Source organism: Aegilops tauschii, chromosome 2 (assembly GCF_002575655.3).
Source record: "Aegilops tauschii subsp. strangulata cultivar AL8/78 chromosome 2, Aet v6.0, whole genome shotgun sequence".
NCBI classification, from domain to species: domain Eukaryota; kingdom Viridiplantae; phylum Streptophyta; class Magnoliopsida; order Poales; family Poaceae; genus Aegilops; species Aegilops tauschii.
Genome location: NC_053036.3, coordinates 621,071,993 through 621,095,883, shown reverse-complemented (window position 1 = coordinate 621,095,883; position 23,891 = coordinate 621,071,993). Strand labels below are relative to the sequence as shown.

Genomic DNA, 23,891 nt, shown 5'->3' with positions numbered 1-23,891 from the left:
ATTTGAAATGCTTTTCAATTTTAGGGTCTTATAGCTCAAAATAATCAGTAAATGCATGAAAAATGGTGCATGAAAAATAACAAATAAAATAAATAAGTAATTAGAAACAAAATAATATAAACTTTATTAAAATATAAGTAGAAACAAAATAAAATAAACTTTAATAGAAACTAAAATTAGCAAAGTATTTTCTGTTCAAAACATTATAAGAAATCTCAAGTATTATTGAAACTCAAATTATATAAAATTGATGCAACTAAAATTATTGAAGTATTTTCTGTTCAAAATCATTAAAAGCAAAAAGAATTTTCATAAAGAACTTTTTTGTTACAAACTTTAATAGCAAAAAGAATTATCATAAAGTAAAATAAATAAGTAATTAGAAACAAAATAAAATAAAATAAATAAGTTTTTTGTTGTAAGTAGAAACAAAACAAAATAAATAAAGCAAAAAAGAAAACAAAAAAACAGGCTAAAAATAAAAAATATGCCACCTACTGGGCCACCACGGCCTGAATACGACTAGAAACCCATCGATGGGCCAGAATTCATGCCCGCAGAAGGCCCAGTAAGCCCATCAGGCATAACAGTGACAATTTTGCCCGTAAGCCTGCAATGGAGAGGAGCTCGATAGGGGTGCGGCAGTGGGGCTTATAAACCATTGCGCGCCCCTCTCAACTAGCGAGGTGGGACTAAACTTTCGACGTGGGCGCAGCAGCACAAGGCCTTTGGTCCCGGTTGGTGGCACCAACCGAGACTAAAGGTGTGCATTGGTACCGGTTCGTGGCACTAACCGGTACCAATGCCCCCCTTTAGTCCCGGTTGGTGACACCAACCGGGACCAAATGCCGCCGCTTCCCGCCCTTTGGGCTGCTGAAAAGAGGCCTTTGGTCCCGGTTGCTGGCACCAACCGGGACTAAAGGTCGCAGTCGTCCCGATTGCTGTCACGAACCGGGACCAATGCTTCGTCTATATAACTAGCACTTGTGAAATTTTTCATTCAGTTCGTCTTCCCCGCCCCGACGACGCCGCCAGGCTGCCCCTCTGCGCCTCGCCGTCGCCGTCGTCGCCCTGTCTCCGACGCCGTCCCGCGCCGCCCAGACGCCGTCGCCGCCCCGCGCCCCCTGCCTCCTCGTCGCCCGTCGCCGCGCCCCTCACCTCCGCCCCCTGCCTCCTCGTCGCCCGTCGCCGCGCCACTCACCGTCGCCGTCGCCGCCCCCTGCCTCCTCGTCGCCCGTGGCCGCGCCCCTCACCGTCGCCCCCGTGCCCTGCCTCCTCGTCGATCGCCGCCCCCTTAGTGAGCTCATATGAATTTTCCTAATTTAGATGTGTAGTTTAGATGTGTAGTTAATTGAGTTGTTGTAATTTGTTCATAAATGAATATGCAAAAGTTATAATTTTTTCTGTTCATAGATTTTTTTGTGATATTATTGTTGAATATGCAAATGTTTGTGTGTTCACATATATGCAAAGAATATGTCAATTTTTTTCATAGAAACTTTTATTATTTTTTTCTGTTGTAATTTTGTTCATAGAATTTTTATCTTGTTCATAAAATTTTTATGATTTTTTTCTGTTGTAATTTTGTTCATAGAATAAGAAGAGAAAGTGTTTAATAGAATTAGTTAGAAAAATAATAGAACTAGTTAAACTAGTTTATTTTTAGTAAGTACTACTTTATTCTATTTATAGTAAGTGCTTAGTAGTTGAACTAGTTGATTTAATAAAACTAGTATATTTTACTATAGAAGTAGTTTATTTTTAGCAAGAAAATTAATAGAACTAGTTTATTTTTTTAGTTAAAGCAATTATTCCCGACTGTTGTCGTGGGGGTCGGTTCTCCTTCATTCCCGTGTGCTAGACATTTTGGTGTAATGCACTCGGGGATGAAAGGAGGAGCGACCATCACCAACGGTCGAATGTATACACCACGTGAGCTGAGAGTTTTCAAGAAAAGACTCGACAAACCGATAGTCAACCCGTGATGAATAATAATGATCTAACTTAGGTTTTTTAGTACATATATTTAATTTTAGACGTTTAATATTTGAATTATGAACATAGCAAATGTCGTACTCGGACGAAGAAAGTCTCCAGGGGGAGTGCGACTGGTGCCACGCTGACCGAGGTCTGTGCGACAGGCCTCACCTGAACGAAGATCGGCGCTTCAGTATTAAGCTGGAGGAGACCTTCGATGTTGAAACGGTACGCAACGACGACAAGTGTTATTTTTTCGTAATTAAGCACGACTTCAACTATTTCAACGTGTACTTTTCATCTGTTACAATTCGACTAGCTTATCCCATGCCATGCAAGACGCTACGTCTTGGAGAGGATGGGTTTTGAAGACCATGAAAGTATGGAAACAAAGAAAATTCACCTAAGGACCCATCATGATATAGATTTTGAAGTAAATCTGTATAATTCTGAGAGTGTAACCCATTTTGATTGCAAAAATTGGGAAGCATTTTGCAAGATGTATGGTTTTGATGAGGGTATGCTTGTCACCATGGATCTTGGTGATCCTGACATCGAGCAAGACAATATGGACATTTGGGTCCTTGTTGATACGCCTCCAATTCTACCGCTATGTGAGTTTCTCAAACATAGTTATTAGCTAATTTATATTGTTCATTTCAAAATAGTTGACAGCTTATTTCTATTGACAGCTTATTTTGATTGTTCAAACAATGTGCGGAACATGGTAGACATAACCTACTACACCGATGGCTCTGAGTTAACTTATAAGGAGAAAACTCATCTGGTCGGATTTTGTACTGATCTTGAGAATTACAATATCTATTGTACAACTCCTCCACATTATGGTCAATACGTGCCACTAGTGCACGTATTGAACTACGGTAACTACTATGGAGATACCCTGGTAAGATTTTTTACTATTACGACATCCGTGCATCTTTTGCATACTTCTAAAACTAGTACATCATTGCTAACTATGAAGTTATTGCTATGTTTTTCAACAGATAATCCCAGAGGACTGTGTGCCTCATCTGATGTATCAGAGTGGTTGCCTTGATGTTTTGAACATACGTCCAGGTCATCCTACGAATCTCAACTGTTCATACCGGATTTCTAAAAGAAGTGAAGACATGAAAATAAAGGAATGGAAAAAATGACAATCGTAAGGAGGTTCTTGGAAGCAAAATGCAGCGAAGCGCAAGAACTGGAGACATGATGATCTCCATTCTTCATAATGGAGAGTCAGGGTCTATATTGTTTTATGCTATTTTACCTTAAAGAGGGGTATTTAGTTCCTACCTAATACTGATGATCATGTGCCTAGAACAATTAAGTAGGGTTGGTTCGATGACTATGAGGATGATGATCGTATGACTTGTTATTAATAACGACTAGAAGTTATATGATGATGATTAGTAGGACTTATTATTATGGTGATGCATGATGCGGGCATGAAGAGTTATTATATATCAGTGGGTGAAATGAACATGGACTGGATTGAAGTGAAGGCAACAAGCATGTGGTGCATGTCGAAAGTAGTACTAATCCAAACTTGATCAAGTTAGGATTAATATTACTTTCGACATGCACCGCATGTTGCCTTCACTTTAATCTAAGCCATGTTTAGGCATAGCAGTAGCGTTGGTAAACCAAGCACGGAAATAAGAGAGGACACTTCTCTTTGTTAACTAGCTTACACACCCTAAATTACCCCCTAAACCACCCCCTTTCAGAAAAAAAACAAAAACCTCAGCTCCTGCCATCTGTTGACACGTGGATGCCTATTGGTCCCGGTTGGTGCCACCAACCGGGACTAATGGCCCTCCTGCCTGGGCTCGCTGCACCGGCTACGTGGAGGCCCATCTGTCCCGGTCTGTGTAAGAACCGGGACTAAAGGCCTAGGGCATTAGTAACGACCCTTTAGTCCCGGTTCAAAAACGGGGACAAAAGGGCCTTACGAACAGGGACAATAGGCCCTTTTTCTACTAGTGTGTGAATATGGTTAGTCATAATCTTTCCTGAAAACTTGAATGCTGGCTTTACATATTTACAACAACAAGAGCAAACAGAGTTTGTAAAAGTTTTTCTTTATCACTTTCAGTTTATCAACTGAATTGCTTGAGGACAAGCAAAGGTTTAAGCTTGGGGGAGTTGATACGTCTTTGTCGTATCTACTTTTCCAAACACTTTTGCACTTGTTTTGGACTCTAACTTGCATGATTTGAATGGAACTAACCCGGACTGATGCTGTTTTCAGCAGAATTACCATGGTGTTATTTTTGTGCAGAAATAAAATTTCTCAGAATGACCTGAAAATCAACGGAGAATTATTTTGGAATTAATAAAAAATACCGGCGAAAGAATCAAGGGGGCCCACACCCGGTCCACGAGGGTGGGAGGCGCGCATGCCCCCCTGGGCGCGCCCCCTGCCTCGTGGGCCCCTTGGAGCTCCATCGACCTCAACTCCAACTCTATATATTCGTGTTCGGGGAGAAAAAAATCAGAGAGAAGGATTCATCGCGTTTTACGATACAGAGCCGCCGCCAAGCCCTAAAATCTCTCGGGAGGGCTGATCTAGAGTCTGTTCGGGGCTCCAGAGAGGGGAATCCGTCGCCATCGTCATCATCAACCATCCTCCATCACCAATTTCATGATGCTCACCATCGTGCGTGAGTAATTCCATCGTAGGCTTGCTGGACGGTGATGGTTGGATGAGATTTATCATGTAATCGAGTTAGTTTTGTTAGGGTTTGATCCCTAATGTCCACTATGTTCTGAGATTGATGTTGCTATGACTTTGCTATGCTTAATGCTTGTCACTAGGGCCCGAGTGCCATGATTTCAGATCTGAACCTATTATGTTTTCATGAATATTGTGAGTTCTTGATCCTATCTTGCAAGTCTATAGTCACCTACTATGTGTTATGATCCGACAACCCCAAAGTGACAATAATCGGGACCACTCCCGGTGATGACCGTAGTTTGAGGAGTTCATGTATTCACTATGTGTTAATGCTTTGGTCCGGTACTCTATTAAAAGGAGGCCTTAATATCCCTTAGTTTCCAATAGGACCCCACTGCCATGGGAGGGTAGGACAAAAGATGTCATTCAAGTTCTTTTCCATAAGCACGTATGACTATATTCGGAATACATGCCTACATTACATTGATGAATTGGAGCTAGTTCTGTGTCATCCTATGTTATAACCGTTGCATGAATAATCGTATCCGGCATAATTCTCCATCACCGATCCAATGCCTACGAGCTTTTCACATATTGGTTGCAAAAATTGGGAATCATTTTGCAAGATGTATGGTTTTGATGAGGGTATGCTTGTCACCATGGATCTTGGTGATCCTGACATCGAGCAAGACAATATGGACATTTGGGTCCTTGTTGATACGCCTCCAATTCTACCGCTATGTGAGTTTCTCAAACATAGTTATTAGCTAATTTATATTGTTCATTTCAAAATAGTTGACAGCTTATTTTCATTGACAGCTTATTTTGATTGTTCAAACAATGTGCGGAACATGGTAGACATAACCTACTACACCGATGGCTCTGAGTTAACTTATAAGGAGAAAACTCATCTGGTCGGATTTTGTACTGATCTTGAGAATTACAATATCTATTGTAAAACTCCTCCACATTATGGTCAATACGTGCCACTAGTGCACATGTTGAACTACGGTAACTACTATGGAGATACCCTGGTAAGATTTTTTACTATTACGACATCCGTGCATCTTTTGCATACTTCTAAAACTAGTACATCATTGCTAACTATGAAGTTATTACTATGTTTTTCAACAGATAATCCCAGAGGATTGTGTGCCTCATTTGATGTATCAGAATGGTAGCCTTGATGTTTTGAACATCAACCAGGTCATCCTATGAATCTCAATTGTCCATACCGGATTTCTAAAAGAAGTGGAGACATGAAAATCAAAGAATGAAAAAAATGTATGGACAGTCACAAGGAGGTTCTTGGAAGCAAAAGGAAGCGAAGCGCAAAAATTGGAGACATGATGATCTCCATTCTCCATAATGGAGAGTCGGGGTCTATATTGTTTTATGCTATTTTACCTTAAAGAGGGTATTTAGGTCCTACCTAATACTGATGATCATGTGCTAAGAATAAGTAAGTAGGGTTGGTTCGATGACTATGAGGATGATGATCGTATGACTTGTTATTAACAACGAGTAGAAGTTGTATGATGATGATTAGTAGGACTTGTTATTATGATGATGCATGATGCGGGCATGAAGAGTTATTATATATCAGTGGGTGAAATGAACATGGATTGGAATGAAGTGAAGGCAACAAGCATGTGGTGCATGTCGAAAGTAGTACTAATCCAAACTTGATCAAGTTAGGATTAATATTACTTTCGACATGCACCACATGTTGCCTTCACTTTAATCTAAGCTATGTTTAGGCATAGCAGTAGCGTTGGTAAATCAAGCACGAAAATAAGAGAGGACAGTTCTCTCTGTTAGCTAGCTTACACACCCTAAATTACCCCCTAAACCCTCCCCCTTTTAAAAAAACAAAAACCCGAGCCACTGAAATGCTGACGCGTGGATGCCTTTTGGTCCCGGTTGGTGTCACCAACCGGGACCAAAGGCCCTCCTGCCTGGGTTGACCGCAGCGGCCAAGTGGAGGCCCATCTGTCCCGGTTCGTGTAAGAACCGGGACTAAAGGGCTAGGGCATTAGTAACGACCCTTTAGTCCCGGTTCAACAACCGGGACAAAAGGCCCTTACCAACCGGGACAGATGACCCTTTTTCTACTAGTGGAAGTAACTCCGCAACTCCAGTCTCCAGATCGGGTAAAAAATCAGTCTTCAGTTTACCCTCTTTTGGGGGAGTCTTCCATTGACGTCATGAGTGCACCTTGTTGTTTCTAGAGAAAAGATCCAGTTTTTTCCAAAATGAAGCATACTTATCACAAAGTCAACTCAATATAGGGTGTTTGAGCGGATAGGAGCATCTACACCCACATATGACAAATATAGCCCCTCAAACGCCCACGGACGTGCCCGAATGCATCCGCGGGCAGTGACCGGACAAGCCTCAAATTCACTTGTTGCATCCGGACATCTTATACTAGATTCTTAAATCTATACAAAGACATGAAAACAAAATAATCTACGTACTACGTCGCTAACCTAGCTACTCATCGTCGGAGATGTCGACGATCTCCGTGCCCGGCTCCGGCAGGATTGGTGGCAGCTGCAGCTCTGCCCCCTCCGGCTGCTCCGCTCCGGCCTCCTCTGCCTCTATCTCTGCGTCGAGTTTGGTGAAGAGCGCGTCAGACTCCGCCTGCTCCCGCCGGAGGAACGTCCGGTTGGCCTCCACATAGGCCTCATGCTCGATGGACTCCAGTATGGCCTGCTGGTCCGCCATCTCGTTGGACTGGGCGACGGCGAACTCTGCCTCCGCCTGCTCCATATTGAAGCCCGACAGCTGCTGCTCCGGCTCCTCCGGCTCCTTCACCTCAATTGAAGAAGTAATTGGAAAATAAAACATCAAGTACAAAAATGAGTAATAAACCCCAGTATAGACTCGTACGATTCAATTCAACATTTTGTTCATTCGGGTTTGATTGTGTCATAGTTCTATAGTTGGAATTTGGTTTATTGTTGGATGAACTGCATTGCTGATATTGATCCCGTGAAAAAATAGTAGGTACAGCTAGTCCGTGAATAGCCAGCCATCACACTGTAAAAATAGGATAGGTTCGATCTATGGTCATTGAGGACCTCCTAAAAGGATCTACTAAATTCATCAAGTTGTTCTAAAGAATCAAAACGGTCGGTTATTAACGGAATTCCTTGTCGGCTTTCCGTGAAATACTCGTGGCTCCAGCTCCTCCTCCTCCGGCTCCGGCGAGTCCGGAGGCAGCCCGATAGCGATGCGGGCTGCGCGCGTGGCTTGTCTCGCCCAGATCTCCTGCATGATCTCGACGTAGCGCTCCGACGTGAGTATTGTGTAGTACGTGATCTTACTCCGGACCATGGCGGAGCGCCGGAGCGGGAGAGGGAGGAGGCAGATGGGTTCGGACTGACGGCGCAGATAGGGGGGAGGTGGATGAACTAGGGTTGCGGGACTCCGGCCGGCTTAAATAGGCCGATTTGCTCTCCGGACGCGAGCGGGAGCGGCGCCACACGGCGTTTACACCGCGGCGACGAAGGAGGCGTCCGTCGAACCGTCGGGTTTCGGGGCAAGTCCATGTGGGACCCCTTCGTCAGTCCTACGTGGCGGGCATGCCCGGGTGCCCATATCCGCTCCATATTTGAGCTGGTTAGCTCGGGCGTTTGAGATCCGTTTAAGGAGCCCATCTAAATCGAAAAAACGTGACCGGACGGCCCGCCCGGCCGTATGAGGCGGGTTTGAGGCGCCCGACTGTAGATGCTCTAACATGTGCATGGCTTCGCAGCCGTCAGTAAAACACAAAAGATGTTTCGATACAATCATAGAAAATGAAAACCCCATGCAGTTAGAGCAGCGATTAAGACATGCAATTAACAATGTATATTTTGTGAGATGGACGGTTAGCAATTTTATTAGGTCATAATCGTGCCGAAGAAAACACACGTGAGTAATAAAAACAGTCCAAAAGCTTGGAAACCTTTCGCTTTGTCAGTCGGGATGACTGACCGGCTGACTGAAAGCAACTCTCTAGTGGGCTTGAGAGTTCAAACTTTTTACTGGTAAATGAAAAAGATGCACGAGCGACCAATCTAGCTAGCCGCCTGAAATTATCTTCTCTTTGTGGCTGACTCGCTCAATCTGCTGCACCTCCGGTTTATTTGTTTCAATACTTTCTTATCACCAATTTGGGGGCAATCCATGAACTTTCTCTGAAAAAACTACTGCAGCAGTTGTATCTGGTCCTTCTCCACACCTCTTTTTTTTTAACAATTTGTTGATTTTTTTTCTGAACAATATACTGTAATTCTGTATATACACGTTACAAACTAAGCAGATGCACAGCTGAGCTGCCGGATCACCGGCGCAACGTACACGCCTACATCATGTATATACCGAACGCCGTCCATCACCGGTGCAGGCAAGCCGATCGATCGGCAGGCAGGACGGCCAGCTACGAAATGTGCACTCGATCAGCAGATGACGCAGGAGCTGGGGTCGTCCTCGGCGCTGTGGCCGTGGTAGTACGGGTGCGGGTGGTAGTGGTACGGCGGCGGCGGCGGGTACCACGGCGGGTACACCGGGGTCGGGTCCTTCTTGCCGTCGTCCTTCTTGGCGTCATCTTTCTTCTCCTCCTTGCCCGGGCCGACGGAGAGGATGTGCGCCGTGCGGAAGAGCTTGCTGCGAAGCTTGCCGACGACGTGGACGGGGTCGACGGTGCCGACCACCGTCATCTTGTCGTCCTTGGTGTCCACGGCGATCTGGTCGATACCTGAGAATATAGTAACAGTTCTCATGGTCAGAGAGCGAAATTCAGATACGGATCAGCGAGCGCGTGACAGAACTGGTGTGGAATTCAGACTGGATCAGCGAGCGCATGCATGGTTACGACGGGACGGAGAAGAAGAAGAAGAAGAAGAAGCAGGGGAGGGGATTATATATTACCGTGGAGAGTGGAGACGACCTTGATGGCCTTGTGCTTCTGCTTGTCGTCGTGCAGGTCCAGCTTCAGCACGACCTTCATGGCGGCCATCGATCCAACAATCCCGCCGGGACGGACGAACTCTTGGCTGGTGGGATGGAACGGAACGGCTTGCGGCGCTTCGTCTCGGCGATGGCCAGGGAGGAGGAGAGCGCGGTGTAATCTGGGACGCGCAAGAAGAGGCCGTGGGGCGTGGGCTATGGCGCATCCTTGCACCAATCGTGCTAGGAACGATTCAACTTTGTGGAATGCCCGGTCTTCTTTTCTACAGTTTGTGGAATGACCGAAGGAGAATTAGCGCTGATGCGGCTGCAGCGATCCGTGCGAGGACAAAGCTGGAGTCCTAGTACACTGGCTGACTGATAGCTACTGGCACCTGGCTGAGCGTCACGAGTACTATACGTCAAGGTCCGCATGGTCCATTGACTGGTCCTGCTGAAAGCCTGAATTCTCATGCGCCGTGGCAGGGTCCGCTAGCGCCCGAGCAGTGACCGGTCGGCCCGCCTAAGCGTATGAGGCGAATTTGAAAGGTCCGGTTGACAGAACAATGGAGGGAGAGGCCAATCGCCGTGCAAGCAAAACAATGATGGATGGAGACCTAATGGGCCGCACAATTTGAACAACGCAGGGGCGCATCGCTCTCACGTGACGTTGAAAACCTGACATCACAGCCTCCTGGCCGGCTTAGCTCACCAAGTACGTCAGATTTTGCACGACAACAGAAAATAAAAATATCTGTACTGCTCCAAAAAAGCAAAAGCATAGCGTGTACCGTCGACGAATCGTCCCTTCGTCGCCGTGCCGCTGCTGCAAAAAGCAAATTTGACAAATTTGACCTATAGACAAAATCAAATCATAGAATGAACTATCCGTGAAACTATTTCACGCGGCTGACTTTTTTGTGTGACGCCCGACACGAAGGCGCCACACTACACTGTGCAACGTCTCACAGATAGGCGCTACACGGCCAGCGTCGCACCTGTGTGATCAGAAAATTACTAAGACAGTGTGCAGCGCCTGAGAGCTAGGCGCCACACTATACAGTGTAACGCCTAGCTCCTAGGCGTTGCACTAGTGCAGCGCCTGAGAGCTAGGCGCCACGGGTCAACCGCATGAAATAGTTTCACGGACAGTTCATTCTGTGATTTGATTTCGTCTATAGATCAAATTTGTCAAATTTGCCGCTGCAAAACTGGCCGTGCGATGCGAGCACTCGAAGCAGACTACTATAGACAAGTGAGCATAATAAACGTTGCGGTTGGGAGTCTAATTAACTAACACTTTGCATGAGCTTTCAGGTGTGACCGGGACGGTGGAAAATTACCACCGGAGAAGAAAGCCACGCGCAATGAAGCTTAACGCGGGGATTGACAGTGTATCTGCTCGAACTGACATGGAACTGTCACCTAATTATACCCCTTTGCTGTCTTATTTATATTTATTTGTTACTAGTATTACAGTGTGACATTCTTTCACTCTCTATAATTATTTTTGGCTATCTTTTACACTTTGTTAGCTGTTATGTCTTGTGCCATACTTATGCTTCTGCCTCTGTTCCAAAATGCACCGGTTGGATCTTAGCGACTTATTTCAAATTATCTCGTTTTTTCATATCGCATCATGTGAAATTTTACAAAACGATGTCAAATTTTGTTGCGTTCCTGTGTCATGTCAGATACGTCCCTAAGAGCATCTCCAACGCTGGACCCAAATTTGTTCCGGCATCCTTCCGCAGACCCCCGGGTTTGTTCCGGCATCCTTCCGCAGACCCCCGGGTTTGTTCCGGCATCCTTCGGCGGATAGTGGACCAGTCCGCGGACTCGGATACGGAAACCGGCCATATCCAACGCTAGCCGCATATATCTAACCTTAATTTTTTTTGTAAGTCCGCACGTTCAAATAGCCACATATATAGTCTAAAATAGTCCAAATGTTCAAGTTCAAATATTACAGTCCAACATTGTTGTCCCCCATAACCGCCAACAAATGCTCAATCAGATCCTCCTCGGTTACTCGTGAGTTGCTCGATGCCAAATTTGTTGATGCATTTGAACAAACTTTTCAAATGTGACCGGATTTTGATGGGGAAGTTTGATAAGATCACTCATGTCCTCAAATTCAAGACCCGCGGCAGCATCCTCACCCTCACTCTCCAAGATCATGTTGTGCATGATCACGCAACAAGTCATTACCTCCCATAAGGTCTCCGGATCCCATTGTTTAGTGGATCCACGAACAACTGCAAAACGTGTTTGCAGAACTCCAAAAGCCCTCTCAGCATACTTTATAGCTGTTTCTTGTCTTTGGCAAGGTGAGACTTCTCTGACCAATTGGGTTAGAGATGGTGTTCAGAAAGGTAGCCCAAGGATGATACATATCGTCAAGCAGTAGTAGCCCATGTTGTACTCATGCCCGTTGGCAATATACAGGCAAGGAGGAGCTTTTCCTTCAGTCAGCCTGGCAAACAATGATGATCGTTGCAGCACATTGATGTCATTGTGAGACCCAGGCATGCCGAAGAAAGCATGCCAAACCCAAAGATCCTGTGATGCAACTACTTCAAGAATGATGGTGGGCTTCTTAACATGATCCTGATATTGCTCTTGTAAAGCTTTCAGCGGTTCTTCCATTTTCAATGCATGCAGTCAAGTGACCCGAGCAAACTTGGCCACCGTCTTGCTTTCGAGATTCCCAAGAGCCTCTCGGTGTCTGCCACAGTTGGTTCTCTTAGGTACCGAGGTCCAAACACCTCGACAACGACAGTTGCAAACCTGGCCACAACACCTCTGCATGTGTTCTCCGACATCCGTAGGTACTCATCCCACGAATTAGCGGACCTGCCATATGCAAGCATTTGTGGTGCAGCCGTGCACTTCTGGTAACCAGAGAAACCCAAGCATTTAGCGTCAAATGGCCGTGCGCCAGTTTCGGTTGAGCACTCGATAACCCTTGATCGATCCTGTGAAATTAAGAACATGCTCCTCCGCACACTCCGCATTTGCAAGCACCTCCTGCATCATCGCCGTCTCATCTGTGTAGTCCTCCTTGTTGGACGACTCAACGTAGTGCTCGTATATGTACTCCATATCCAAATCCATTGCTTCAAAGAAGAAGGGACAACAATATTTAGCTCGGGCAATTTATCGAACAGTTGCCGGGCATGGTGAGCATCGTAGGAGCGGATGGTACCTGTGCAGCGGTCGGAGGAGAGGTGTGGAACGTCGGCGGAGGAGAAGCGGCGTGGAGTCTGGGTGTACAGTTGGAGGTGACCGGCTCATCGAGTTCCGACAAGGGTGCGGCGTGGCGGCCGGGCTGTGGAGCGGCGGCGAAGGCAAGAGAGAAAGACTAAAGGAGAGAAAATGGGAGGTTGGATGCGCGGGGTGCCGGAGGGGTTTTCTGTGGGGTTTTGGATGGGCCGGGGGTGTCGGAGTCCTACGTGGCTACTGTCCAGACTCCCGCAAGCTCCACCCCCTCCCCTCACTTTTGTCTCGTGTTTGCCGAAATAAGTATATCCAGACCGCTCGGCGAACCGATACAGACACACGTTGGATGGCTCAACACGTTTGAACCGCGCAGTCCAGCGGGCAGTTTGAGGGTCCGCCTTGAAGATGCCTTAAAGTGACATCTCTAACTTGTCTACCTAGTCAACTAGACACCATCCTGATTTGTGGGTATGAGTTGTCGGATTTTTTATAGAGTACTCCCTCCGTCCTTCGAACAGTGTACTTTCAACTTTGTTGGAGGGTCAAACTATCTCAAAATTTGGCCGACTTTATGCAAAAATATGTCAATGTTTGTGAAACCAAATAGGTATATGATGAAAATATATTTTATCATGAATCTAATGCTACTAATTTGATAGCATAAATGTTGATGTATTGTTGTATAAATATGGTCAAATATAAAAAAGTTTGATTTTCCAACAAAGTTGAAAGTACACTCTTTCAAGGATGGAGGGAGTAATATTGTTACAATGTCACAACTAACAGGTAAATGTGGCAACAAGCGACTATTAGTGGGTGGTTAGGACTCACAAGTCATGTACCCCTGGGCCACTAGATTTTGACGCCTTTTCTGCCTCATTAAATCGATTTTCTTTCTCGACGTGGAACGGAAACATTCCGATGATAGCGAGGTATCTCCGCAACTTTAGTCTTCAGATCAGCTAATATAAACTTCGATTGGCAGTCTGAGTTGTTGTTTCTAGAGCAAAGATACAGGATTTATAAAAAAATAAAATAAAATGAAATGAAGCAACGTTATCACTAAGTCAAACATAATAGGGTAATGAATGGACAAAATGCGCATGGCTTGCAGCCGTCCGTTGAACACAAAAGATGTTGGATATAAACTAAATACTATGTGTAGTTGGAGCAGCGATTAGGACCTGCAATTAAGAATGTGTATTTGTGAGATGGATGATTAGCAATGTATTAGGTCGTAATCATGTGTTAGGACTCGTACCGATGAAAACATTCATGAGTAATAAAAAACGGTCCGAAAGCTTGGAATCCTTTTTACACGTTGTTATCGAGATCATTGACTGCTGAAAGCAACTCTTAGATGGAGCACAGCTGGATAGCTTTGGAGTTCAGAGTTTCTATTGGTAAATGTAACGATGCACGAGAGACCAACCTGAATTTATCATCTCTTTGTGCCTGACTTGCTTAATGCAAATCGTTATAGACGTCTTGTGGTTGGCGGACACATGACACCGCTGAAAGAGTAGCGCCGAAGAATCTGAAATATTCAGCAAACATAACATGCGAGCATCCGCGTCAAGTTCATAACTTGAACCCTGGCAGACTGGTTTTGCCAAAAGGAACCTAGCCATCTAAACCGTGTTTAGTTTGCAGTAGTACTCCATCAACTTTCTTTTCAGATTGTCAACTGAAGACTCGATGCGCAGCTCTGCTATTCAGATCTGATTATTTTCTCATCACCATTGAAGATCAATTCATCAATTTGATGATCTGAAAAATAACTGCAGCAATTCTATCTGGTCCTTCTCCACACTTTTCTTGTAATTCTGTATCTGCACATTACAAGCTAAGCAGATGCACAGGCACATGCAGGTGTGCTGTACAGCTGCCGGATCACCGGCGCAACTCACGCCTTACACGGCCATCCATATATATAACGCTCGCCGTTGATCACCGGTGCAGGTAGGCTGATCGATCGGCAGGCAGGAAGGAAGGCCAGCTACAAAGTGTACAATGGCGGGGCGGGACTCGGCGGCGCGCGTCGATCAACAGATGACGCACGAGTTGGGGTCCTCCTCGGCGAGGTGGCACAGGTGCGGGTGGTACGGCGGCGGCGGGTACCAGTACTGCAGGTACTCCACCTGCTTGCCCGCGTCGTTCTTCTCGCCCTCCTTCTTATCACCGTCCTTCTTCTCCTCCTTGGCCGGGCCGACCGAGAAGATCTGCGCCGTGGTGAACGGCTTGCTGCGCAGCCTGGCCACGACGGCGACGGGGTCGACGGTGCCGACGACCGTCATCTTCTGGTCCTTCATGTCCACGGCGATCTGGTCGATCCCTGGGGAAGCGAGGGTTGTTGTCGTCAGAACTCAGAACTAGTGTCAAATTCAGACATGGATGACCGCTAATTAATTCCCCCATGATCAAGACGAAGCAGAGCAAGAAGATGAGAGAAACAGGGGATTACTACCGTGGAGCGCGGAGACCAGCTTGATGGCCTTCTGCTTCTGCCTGTCGTCGTGCACGTCCAGCTTCAGCACAACCTGAATTCCCCGGCCGCCAAACAAGAAAACATGATCAGCAAAACCGGCCGTGTGCAATCAAAAGCAGAAGAGGAGAGAAATCCCAATTCGATCGACTGCAAGTAATCACCTTCATGGCTGCCATCGATCAAAAGAGGGACCGTTGGATTAGGAATGGTGGGACGGAATTGAGCGGCGTGCGGCGCTGCTGACTGCAGGTCTGGGCGACGATGGAGCGAGCTCTATGGTGTGCTGTGGGGGTGGGAGGAGTGACGGCGCGGGGCGGGTCAATTTATAGGCAGCGTCATCAGCCTTGCGCACCAAGGTGTTGGACTCGGGCGTCCGCGGTGGGTGTGGCGCGGAGGCGGAGGCGGAGGCGGAGCCGTGTGCGCGTGGAGACGGAGCGGGATATGGCCGCGCGCGACGACCTGCCGGAGTCTTCGTGCACGTCACTTGTCCGGTCTGATGTAATAGTCACTACTGCAACAGCGACGGCGCGTGGTTAGGCAGGAAACCCCGGCGGCCGCCAGCCATACATGGTCGGAGGGAAATTACGAGTTCATTGCGTGACACCGACCGTTCGTGATTTGGATGCTACTACGTCGATCCTGGATTTTTCTTTCTCTCTCTTCCTGGTCGTAGGGACTGGCGGTAGTTCCAGACAAGTTAGACGCGCTGTTAATAATGGCACACTCCCGTCCCGCCAGTAACTTACTCAAGTAATTAAGCATTGGCAGCTCGGTCAATCTCGAATAGAGAAAATTCGCAACAACAGAAAAAACACGTGAGAAGAGAGAGAAAAAAAAGAGTATACGCGCTCGTGCTCATGGCTGCTGTGGCTGGTCAGGCCATCTTTGAGGCCGACCGCCAAAACTGACAAGGTATCCGTCCGCGGATATGGATGTCGGAGCCGTCCATCCAACCGCATCCTTTAAATGTCCATTCAGGTCCAGCAAATTGGAATTTCAAATGAATAGCACCCCGCGGGATTGCCTGCCGAGATGCTGGGCAACGTAAAAGTAGGGAGCCTTGTAGTATTGTTTTTGGCCAGGACGGCGTGTGCATGGACGGCGGCGGCGGCGGCGGCAGCGCCTCGCGTCCCAGTCACCGTTCCCCCTGCACCCCGTCCGTTATCACACCCACCACCATTCTTTTTGAGCCACGCCTCCTTTGCCTTCTGTTCGAGTCGGCAGGCTTGCTGTGAGCTGTGTCGCCGATTTGATCGTCCACCTCCGTTGTCTCCGGCAACTTTTCGTACAGGTCCATGCGGCGGTGGCGGCGAAAAAGAAAGAAAATTGAGGTGGAGAGGGCGGGATGGTAGTGGAGAGGGTTGAGACAGTGAGGGGTTTTCTCGTTGAAATAATGCAGCCAACTCCAAATACACGGGCTCCGCTTTTGTTTTGAGTTGGCCGAGGGTGTCGGAGTCCTGCATGATGGTTGGTCAGACTCCCCCCATCGGCTTGTTTTCAGTTTACGGAAACACGAACACTATGCGGACAAATGTGGGACACCATTGAATGCCTTGCGGCGTCCGAACAACTCGGTCGGAATGCTTGCGGGAAGTTTGAGGGTCTGCATTGGAAAGGCCTACACTCTACGCAAGAAGGACATGGACACGGCCTCCCCCACAACGTCACCCCCTGGAGTGCAGAGTGCTCTGTCATGGAAATTTCGGAGACAGAGGGAAAATAGTGCAACAGCCGGCAAGCCTTTTCGCCTTGTGTGGATAGGCGTACTACGTAAAGTACGTGCGTACCCTGGTGGAATCGAATCCTGATGAAAGCCGCCGCCGATCGCACCAGAAAAGGCGAGCTACCACTACTAGTGGTATAGTACTTCCTACTTCCTGCGTGCGTAATCAGTCTAGACAGAGTCGAATCTGGCCGCGTGAGCGTGAAGCCCAGCAAACGACCGGTCGATCGACGTAGAGGAAGTTGTCGCGGTGTATGGATCGATACACACCTGTGCAGTGTGCGCCATGTATGTATCTTGGTCTTGACTGGAACGGGTTCAACCTTGCACTCTACTCGCTCCGTCCTTCTCCCACTGAGATGAGAAACGGGAGAAGGTCAAAGGTACGTGTTAGTGGCACCATCGACTACATGGAAATGGTCCATGGACCGGCTCTGGATTCTCATGCAACCTACGTCCGGGCAGTGGCACAGATGCGTGCAGGGCTAGATTATTATGATTACTAGTCGTCAGCCCGTGCTAGCTATACAACATTATCTATCAGTCCATATTATGACTATGTATTAATTTTTCATTATCTTGGATGTGTGTCCAACCATATAAGTTTATAAACACATGGATAATATATAGTATATTGTATGCTGGTAAGTCATATCAAATCATCATGAATAGTGTCGGCAAGCTCATCTGTTGAAAATGAAAGATCCAATCAGGTCTCATTTGGGATAGATGCAGTCTACTCAATACACTATACTTATTAGCTTCAATATACAGATTCGACCATTTATTTATATAACTGTCCAGAAATACGCTTTAAAAACGAAAATTCTAGGTGGTGGCTGAATTTTTATTAATTTTCCTAGAAAGCAACATCTTATTTGCTTAATCTAGTTGGCTAGTGCGTTTAATGCTTATTAGCATGAATATTATTAAATACCTTTGTAGTTATTGTCGTACAATTAGTTCAGCCTATGGTTGTCTACGGGTATAATTTCGTATATATATCCATCAAGACAAACTGCTTATTTCTTGTTCATATTCAGGTTATGTACCAAAATTAGTGCAACAATTTTGCACATGACTTGCTTAATTAAGTGTGTATGTACCATTTAAATTTTCATGAAAGATAGGAAAATAATTTTATTAATAATGACATTTAGAGAATAATGATCAAATGCTTGCCAATCTCTAAAATGTCATAGTGTTTCAGTTGTTGCTTAGGCATTTACAAACATGTTCCATGAATTATAAGTTAACTTCATTAAAACATGTAGGATGTGAAGGAAATATGCCTAGAGGCAATAATAAGTTGTTATTTATATTTCCTTATATCATGATAAATGTTTATTATTCATGCTAGAATTGTATTAACCGGAAACTTGACACATGTGTGGATACATAGACAAAACACAGTGTCCCTAGTAAGCCTCTACTAGACTAGCTCGTTAATCAAAGATGGTTAAGTTTCCTAACCATAGACATGTGTTGTCATTTGATAAACGGGATCACATCATTAGGAGAATGATGTGATGGACAAGACCCTTAGCATAATGATCGTTAAGTTTTATTGCTATTGCTTTCTTCATGGCATATACCTATTCCTTTGACTATGAGATTATACAACTCCCGGATACCGGAGGAATACCTTGTGTGCTATCAAACGTCACAACGTAACTGAGTGATTATAAAGATACTCTACAGGTGTCTCCGAAGGTGTTTGTTGGGTTGGCATAGATCGAGATTAGGATTTGTCACTCCGAGTATCGAAGAGGTATCTCTGGGCCTTCTCGGTAATGCACATCATAATAAGCCTTGCAAGCAATGTGACTAATGAGTTAGTAGCGGGATGATGTATTACGGAACGAGTAAAGAGACTTGCCGGTAACGAGATTGAACTAGGTATGAAGATACCAACGATCGAATCTCGGGCAAGTAACATACCGATGACAAAGGGAATAACGTATGTTGTCATTACGGTACGACCGATAAAGATCTTCGTAGAATATGTAGGAACCAATATGAGCATCCAGGTTCCGCTGTTGGTTATGGACCGGAGAGGTGTCTCGGTCATGTCTACATAGTTCTCAAACCCGTAGGGTCCGCACGCTTAACGTTCGATGACGATTTTGTATTATATGAGTTATGTGATTTGGTGACCGAATGTAGTTTGGAGTCCCGGATAAGATCACGGACATGACGAGGAGTCTCCAAATGGTCGAGAGGTAATGATTCATACACAGGACGATAGTATTCGGACACCGGAAGTGTTTCGAGGGTACCGGGTACATATCGGGCCACCGGAAAGGGGTTCCGGGCACCCCCGCCAAAGATATGGGCCTTATGGCCCAAGAGAGGGACAGACCAGCCCCTGGTGGGCTGGTGCGCCCCCATATAGGCCGAAATAGGTGGAGAAGGAAGGAAGGGAAGGGAGAAGGAAAGGGGGGGATTCGGCCTCCTCCTTTCCCTCTCTCCCCTCTCTCTTTCCTTCCCCCTCCGACACTTATGGATGGAGGGCAGGCCGACTTGTGGGAGGCGCCCAAGTAGGATTACTCCTACTTGGGGTGCCCCTTGCTGCCCCTCTCCCTCTCCCACCTATATATATATATATATATATGTGTGTGTGTGTGTGTGTGTGTGTGTGTGGGGGGGGGGGGCACCGCTAGAACACACAACATTGATTCCTAGCCGTGTGCGGCGCCCCCTCCACATTTTACGCCTCCGTTCATATTCACGTAGTGCTTAGGCGAAACCCTGCGCGGATCACTTCACCATCACCGTCACCACACCGTCGTGCTGACGGAACTCTCCCTCGACACTTTGCTGGATCAAGAGTTCGAGGGACGTCATCGAGCTGAACGTGTGCAGAACTCGGAGGTGCCGTATGTTCGGTGCTTGATCGGTCGGAACGAGAAGAAGTTCAACTACATCAACCGCGTTGTCAAACGCTTCCACTTTCGGTCTACGAGGGTACGTGGACACACTCTTCCCCTCTCGTTGCTATGCATCTCCTAGCACTAGTAGAAAAAGGACCTAATGTGAGACACATTAGTCCCGGTTTGATTTTGGCCCGGTACTAATGGTACCATTAGTGCCGGTTCGAATGGCTATGCATTAATGCCAGTTCGTGTTGAACCTTTAGTACCGGTTCGTGCCACGAACTGGTACTAAAGGGGTGGTGGCAGGCTGGCGTCAGGCCAAGGCCCCATGATCACCTTTAGTATCGGTTCGTGGCACAAACCGGTACTAAAGGGCTAACCTTTAGTACCGGTCCGTGCCATGAACCGGGACTAAAGGGGTCTGACCTATAGTCCCGGTTGGAGACACAAACCGGGACTATAGGGCAATTTTCCAACTCTACCCCCCCGTGTATCGCCATTTCAGTTTTGAAAAAATCAAAAGAAAATGATAAAAACTTCAAAAAATAAAATCCTCGAGAGGTAGTTATATTACTACATCTACTAGTTAGGAAAATTCGAAAACTTCAATTTGGACATGTTTTGCAAAAAGTGTAGGGAAAATGTAAAATGACTATAACTTTTGCATACGATGTCAGAAAAAATGTATAATATATCAAAAAATTCAGCACGAAAATCCGCATCCGATTTTGACTGCCTACGACCTGTTTGCAATTTTTTAGAATCCTCAAATTCCAAAAGGAAAAAAAGATATGCTCAAATTTCAGTTTTTTTGTTAAATTTGGTCAAACTATGGTCAAACTACTTATTCAAGAAGTATTAATGTTACTACATAATTATTCAAGAATGTTAGTGTTACTAAATAATTATTTCAATTTTTTGAATTTTGGTCAAATCTGGTCAAACTATGGTCAAACTGTGGTCAAACTATGGTCAAACTTATTCAAAAAATATTAGTGTTACTAAATAATTACTGTTTTTTAGAATAATAGTTTCAAACTCAAACGGTGAAACGTGTGACCTAATGCTCAAGCTAAACTGCTGAGGGTTAATAGGATTGTCAGCTTACATTTGTCAGGAAACCAACAAGTGCAGACTTGAAAAGTAGAGGGAATATAACTCCGAAGTTAAGCGTGCTTAGGCTGGGGGAGTGAGAGGATGGGTGACCGGCTGGGAAGTTAGACGATTGGGAATGAGTGATCCACACTTGAGTAGTTAAGAGGGGTGATTAGAGACTAAATCATCAAATAATTCAGAAAATTGAAAATCGGAAAAAAATTCAATTTTTTTTCCAAAATTTTCAAAAAAATAAATAAAAAAACCTTTAGTACCGGTTGGTAACACCAACCGGTACTAAAGGTCCCCCATACCACAGCGCGAGCTCACGCCACGTGGTGGGCCTTTAGTGGCGGTTCGTGCCGAACCGGTACTAAAGGGGGGGGGCTTTAGTCTCCACTCTTTAGTGCCGGTTGCAGAACCGGCACTAAAGGCCCTTACGAATCGGTGATAAAGCTTCGTTTTCTACTAGTGTAGATAGATCTTGTGTGAGCGTGAGAATTTTTTTTGAAATTGCATGCTACGTTTCCCAATAGGATGATGACTTACTTCTTCAGATTTATATGATATTTCAGTTACTTATTGTAATGTTGTTTAAAAAAATGTTCCACCCTATTTTCCCCCTCGAATATGTCTTTCAAGAGGTACTTGCTCGCAAGTATAGAAGGACTCATTTGTGTTACCATGCATATAATATGCTTACATTGTCGGAAAAAAGTTAGTCTATGTCTCTCGAGTTCTAATGCATCTTGGAGATCCAAATCCATGTAAAGGATGAGATTCTTTGTGTAGTCAGCTATCAGTTTGCCAGGTAATATCTATAGCATAATAATAATGGTTTTGAAATTTCCTAACAATTGCAAAACAATAATCAAACGGTGCCAACAGAATGTTTCTTCAGAAATTTAGTAACCTATTTATAAAGTTGTTAACGTGTCAAATGGAAGCAACGATCAGTCAAGCATCTCAGATTATGTTGCGTCCCCTACAATTTAAACACATAAAAAGATATTAGAGAAGTTCTAAAATAGGGAAAAGGAAGGCAACAAATCAAGGTCAACACTTGCTTAAATAAAAAACGTAGCAACAGCAATCAAGGCAATAATGGAAAGAATTGATGTGAAGATGAATCTTTATACAACGACGTTGTTGCGTGCAGCATCGAGACACTCTTCAATTTTAATTGTTTGCACTACAACGGCATTGATTTATAAGCGATGCCTTAATTTGATCTCGCTCTGAAGGAATAACCTGTGAAGAATTTGATTTGAGTTAATATATCCAATGGAAAATCAGAGAATGCAATAAATCAGAAATTTGTTGGTGAGTAAACGTCCAACAAAAATAATAATTACAAACTATATGACCTTCTGGCATGCTTCAAATCCAGTCAAACAGGACTCAAAGCCGTGTAAGAAATAAATCAATCACCCTGTCTCCTTGAGAAGCCTCATAAGATGTATTCACTGGAATGAAACAACAACTTATGAAATATGGTTATGAGAAACTTAAGGAACATAGCGTATAATCACCTTCTTTAATATTACATCAATAGTAAAGCGCTAGTAGAAAATACATATCTCTACTCCTAAAGGGGAAGCTGTAAGTGCATCTAGTGCCCCTTAGTGATTTTGGTGTATTGAAGACTTATAGGTTAAGGGACTAATGTGTTTATGAGTGTACACAGGTCTATAAGTCTATGAGGAGTTTGAAATTTACAGAGAAAGTCGACCCCTAAAAATGAAGTTCTTCGACTGAAGACTTTGGATTTCTGAAGACTTTCTGAAAACTTTGAAAGTGAAGAAATTGGTGTGACCTTCAAGACTTGGTATTCATTTGAGGAACATGAAGCGTGAAGACTTTTGTTTTTGTAGTTTCATTTTCTCTTTCTTGAGTCATAGGAAACACCGTACTGTTAAAGGCGGTCGAGGAAATACTAAGGAAAAATTTCGATGTGATGCTCAACTCAAAATCCTACACCTACCAATCCCTTCGAGTGAAGCCATTGGAAATCTCATACAGTTCAGTCATATTCTTCAGTGACAGAGACGAAGTTCTTCTGGTCTCTGAGGAATTTGTTCTGACTGAGGAGTTAGGAATTCGCCAGTGCGGATTGCCTACACAGTGAGGAACATGATAGCCCTGAGGAATTTGATACTCAAATTTCCGACCGTTGCTGTGCTATATGCCAGCTGTCCCAAAATATCTACCCACCTAACGGTCATATCATTTAAGGGCATTTATGTCTTATCATGCCGGGCTGCTCCCTAGGCTATAAATAGCCGCCCCCTACAACCACTAGCTGGTTGGCTGCTCCGAGAGAAACTGACATTTGTCATTTGAGAGCATCCCATCCTCCGAGGACTTTGAGCGAAAATCATCAAGTGAGGAAAACCCAAACCCAAACACCCACAAACCCAAAGTGATTGAGCATCACTGAAGAGATTGATCCTGTGTGGATCCGACGCTTGTTACCTTTGAAGACTGTGCTTCTTCCAGACAGTTAGGCGTCATGGTCTAGAGCATCCAAGAGGAAATTGTGGATCGCCGAGCGACCGAGTTTGTGAAGGTTCGGAAGTCACCTGAAGACTTACCACGAGTGATTGGGCGAGGTCTGTGTGACCTTAGCTCAAGGGGAATAGGGTGAGGACTAAGTGTCCTGGACTGCGTGTTCAGGACTGGGTGTTCGGGACTGTGTGTCCTTAGGTTTAAATACCTAGCCGCCCTAACCAGATGTACAACTGAGACAGCAGTTGGAACTGGTCTACCAAATCATTGTCTTCACCAAGCCAACTGGTTCTATTTCCTCAACTCTTTGATTTCCTCATTGCTGTGTTGTGTGCTTGTCATATCTGTGTTTGAAGACTTTGACTGAAGACTTTCTCA

At 45.3% G+C, this 23,891-nt stretch overlaps 3 protein-coding genes across 3 annotated transcripts; all 3 read right to left on the bottom strand.

Moving 5' to 3' along the window:
• Positions 1 to 8,772: 8,772 nt before the first annotated feature.
• Positions 8,773 to 9,827, bottom strand: LOC109753562 (heavy metal-associated isoprenylated plant protein 39). The gene is made up of 2 exons (XM_020312483.4): positions 9,584 to 9,827; positions 8,773 to 9,410 (listed from the first exon to the last, which is right to left on the bottom strand). Exons 1-2 carry the CDS (start codon positions 9,669 to 9,671, stop codon positions 9,112 to 9,114), a joined length of 387 nt encoding a protein of 128 aa, XP_020168072.1. The 5' UTR covers positions 9,672 to 9,827; the 3' UTR covers positions 8,773 to 9,111.
• Positions 9,828 to 11,968: 2,141 nt separating this feature from the next.
• Positions 11,969 to 12,718, bottom strand: LOC141041363 (uncharacterized). The gene is made up of 3 exons (XM_073507502.1): positions 12,596 to 12,718; positions 12,285 to 12,495; positions 11,969 to 12,243 (listed from the first exon to the last, which is right to left on the bottom strand). The coding sequence occupies exons 1-3, from the start codon at positions 12,716 to 12,718 to the stop codon at positions 11,969 to 11,971; spliced, it is 609 nt and encodes a 202-aa protein (XP_073363603.1).
• Positions 12,719 to 14,561: 1,843 nt separating this feature from the next.
• On the bottom strand, positions 14,562 to 15,732 carry LOC109753561 (heavy metal-associated isoprenylated plant protein 39). The gene is made up of 3 exons (XM_020312482.4): positions 15,473 to 15,732; positions 15,291 to 15,363; positions 14,562 to 15,158 (listed from the first exon to the last, which is right to left on the bottom strand). Exons 1-3 carry the CDS (start codon positions 15,485 to 15,487, stop codon positions 14,869 to 14,871), a joined length of 378 nt encoding a protein of 125 aa, XP_020168071.1. The 5' UTR covers positions 15,488 to 15,732; the 3' UTR covers positions 14,562 to 14,868.
• Between the last annotated feature and the right edge of the window lie 8,159 nt (positions 15,733 to 23,891).